This window comes from Echinops telfairi, unplaced genomic scaffold (assembly GCF_000313985.2).
Source record: "Echinops telfairi isolate 266 unplaced genomic scaffold, ASM31398v2 ScPeMD7_7475;HRSCAF=8513, whole genome shotgun sequence".
NCBI classification, from domain to species: domain Eukaryota; kingdom Metazoa; phylum Chordata; class Mammalia; order Afrosoricida; family Tenrecidae; genus Echinops; species Echinops telfairi.
In genome coordinates, this window is record NW_022111379.1 from 10,218,163 (window position 1) to 10,219,933 (window position 1,771).

General features: G+C 43.1%; 1 protein-coding gene across 1 annotated transcript in view; it reads right to left on the reverse strand.

Moving 5' to 3' along the window:
* Positions 1-1,771, reverse strand: part of SIN3A (SIN3 transcription regulator family member A) — a 63,828-nt gene that overhangs the window by 17,635 nt on the left and 44,422 nt on the right. The window contains exon 12 of the mRNA XM_004712048.2: positions 238-476. Coding sequence (XP_004712105.1) covers positions 238-476 — 239 coding nt within the window. The remainder of the gene's footprint in view (positions 1-237; positions 477-1,771) is intronic.

Here is a 1,771-nt window from a genome sequence, read left to right on the forward strand (position 1 = left end):
GGCCTGATACTATGGACCTCTATCTAAGACCTGTCCTCAAATGCTGGATACCCAGAAGCCACAAAGCTGCATTATCCCACTCTGTACCTGATTTCAAACAACCATGGTAGGTCTACTAAGTTTAAAAGCTAGGTAAAGAGAGAAAGAGAGAGGGAGAGGGAGAAGACTTTTATTTCATAGGGCATTGAATCCGTCAAGAAGTGTACATAAGCACAACGGACGTCTTCACTGAGGTACCTTTTAAGCACGATTGGGACAGCAATGGAGGGGTTCTTCCTCAGACCATCGATTATGTCAGCTGCTTTATCGGCATATATCCTCTGGAGTGCTTTTCGATGGATGACTTCTGACGAGCCACCAAGGGTGTTGTCCAAGCGAAATTTGGCTTGTTCTTCAGCAGACAAGCGGGAAAGCTTCTTCTGTATTGCTTCCAGAACCCGGATTGTTGCCAGATTGGTCTCTAAAACGACATCAAGCTAAGGAGGAAGACAAGTGTGCTTAGTGTCTGAAGTAGAAAAGTGGTTAGTCAGGCGTGCAAGTTCCCTGGTCTTTATTCCTAGCTCTGCCCTCCTAGCCATTCAGACCCGGTTTCCCTATCCGTCAACTGAGGGTAGCGGCGCCCATCAGGTTGTGCTCCGGGGTTAACATACAGTTGCTAGCGCAATGGATGGCACACAGCAAGCGTCCACTAAATGACAGGTGAGTGGAATGATTATTTCTATCATAGCATGCTTTGGCTAGGGCTGCAGGACCAGACAGGATCTATTAGAAGGCAACCCAGTGCGCCCTTTCTTTGAATTTTCCTGATTGTTGAGATCCGTTTTAAACCATAATAAAGCAATCTCAAACGACTACTCAAGAGAATAAATCAGTCTCATGGGTTAGTGTTTTCACGGTAAATCAGGATATTAAAAATACTCAATAATCTTGTTCAGTACTATAAGTACAGGAATTAACAGTCAAAAAGAATTCAATAAGAAACATGTCTTTAACTTTTAATTCATTTTTTCATGAACAGTTTGAAGCCCCATCGTTAACTGTGGGGTAACCATTTGAATACTCACTGAGCACCTGGCACTAATTTTCTGATATTTTTAAGGACACAATTGGCAAACTTTGAATCTAAGATCTTCCCTAGCCTTAACACTGACTGACCAGATTCTCCAAGGATACAGAAACGAAGTATATCCATCAGCAGACTCACAGCACAAAGGGCCAGAGGTTTTCTAGCTTTGGGACACTGATAGTCAGCACTCTGCCCGTCTGGGTAACAGAGCACGTTAGTTTTACACAAATAACGTGTCTACGGTTCTACCAGAGGGTGCACCCCTCCATGCACTGGTTTCCTGTGAGCACTGTGTTACATGTGTGCACATACGATTTACGTGTGCACATTATATGCAAAACTACAATTAATTCTAAAGAGCAGAGTCCTTCCTCAAACGCAATGCACATGGAGAATAAAAAATAAACTTGTGGGGATTAAAAAACAACTTGTGTTTACAAGCCACTGAAATTTAGGGGCTTTCTGTACTGGAGAATTATCCAAGCTATTTCAATAAAGGGAAACCGCATTCAAAGTAGCCCACACCACTAAACCACAATCATATGCACCAACCCTACACATACACCCTCTCTCTCACCCTTACAGTCACACGTAGTAAATACAGTTGTTGCCTCCCATTTGCAGGTATGCCAGCTGAGAATGGAGCTGCCAAGCTCTGTTCTGTAAAGCATCATCCAATGCGATTAAATACAGGTAAAAAAGGAC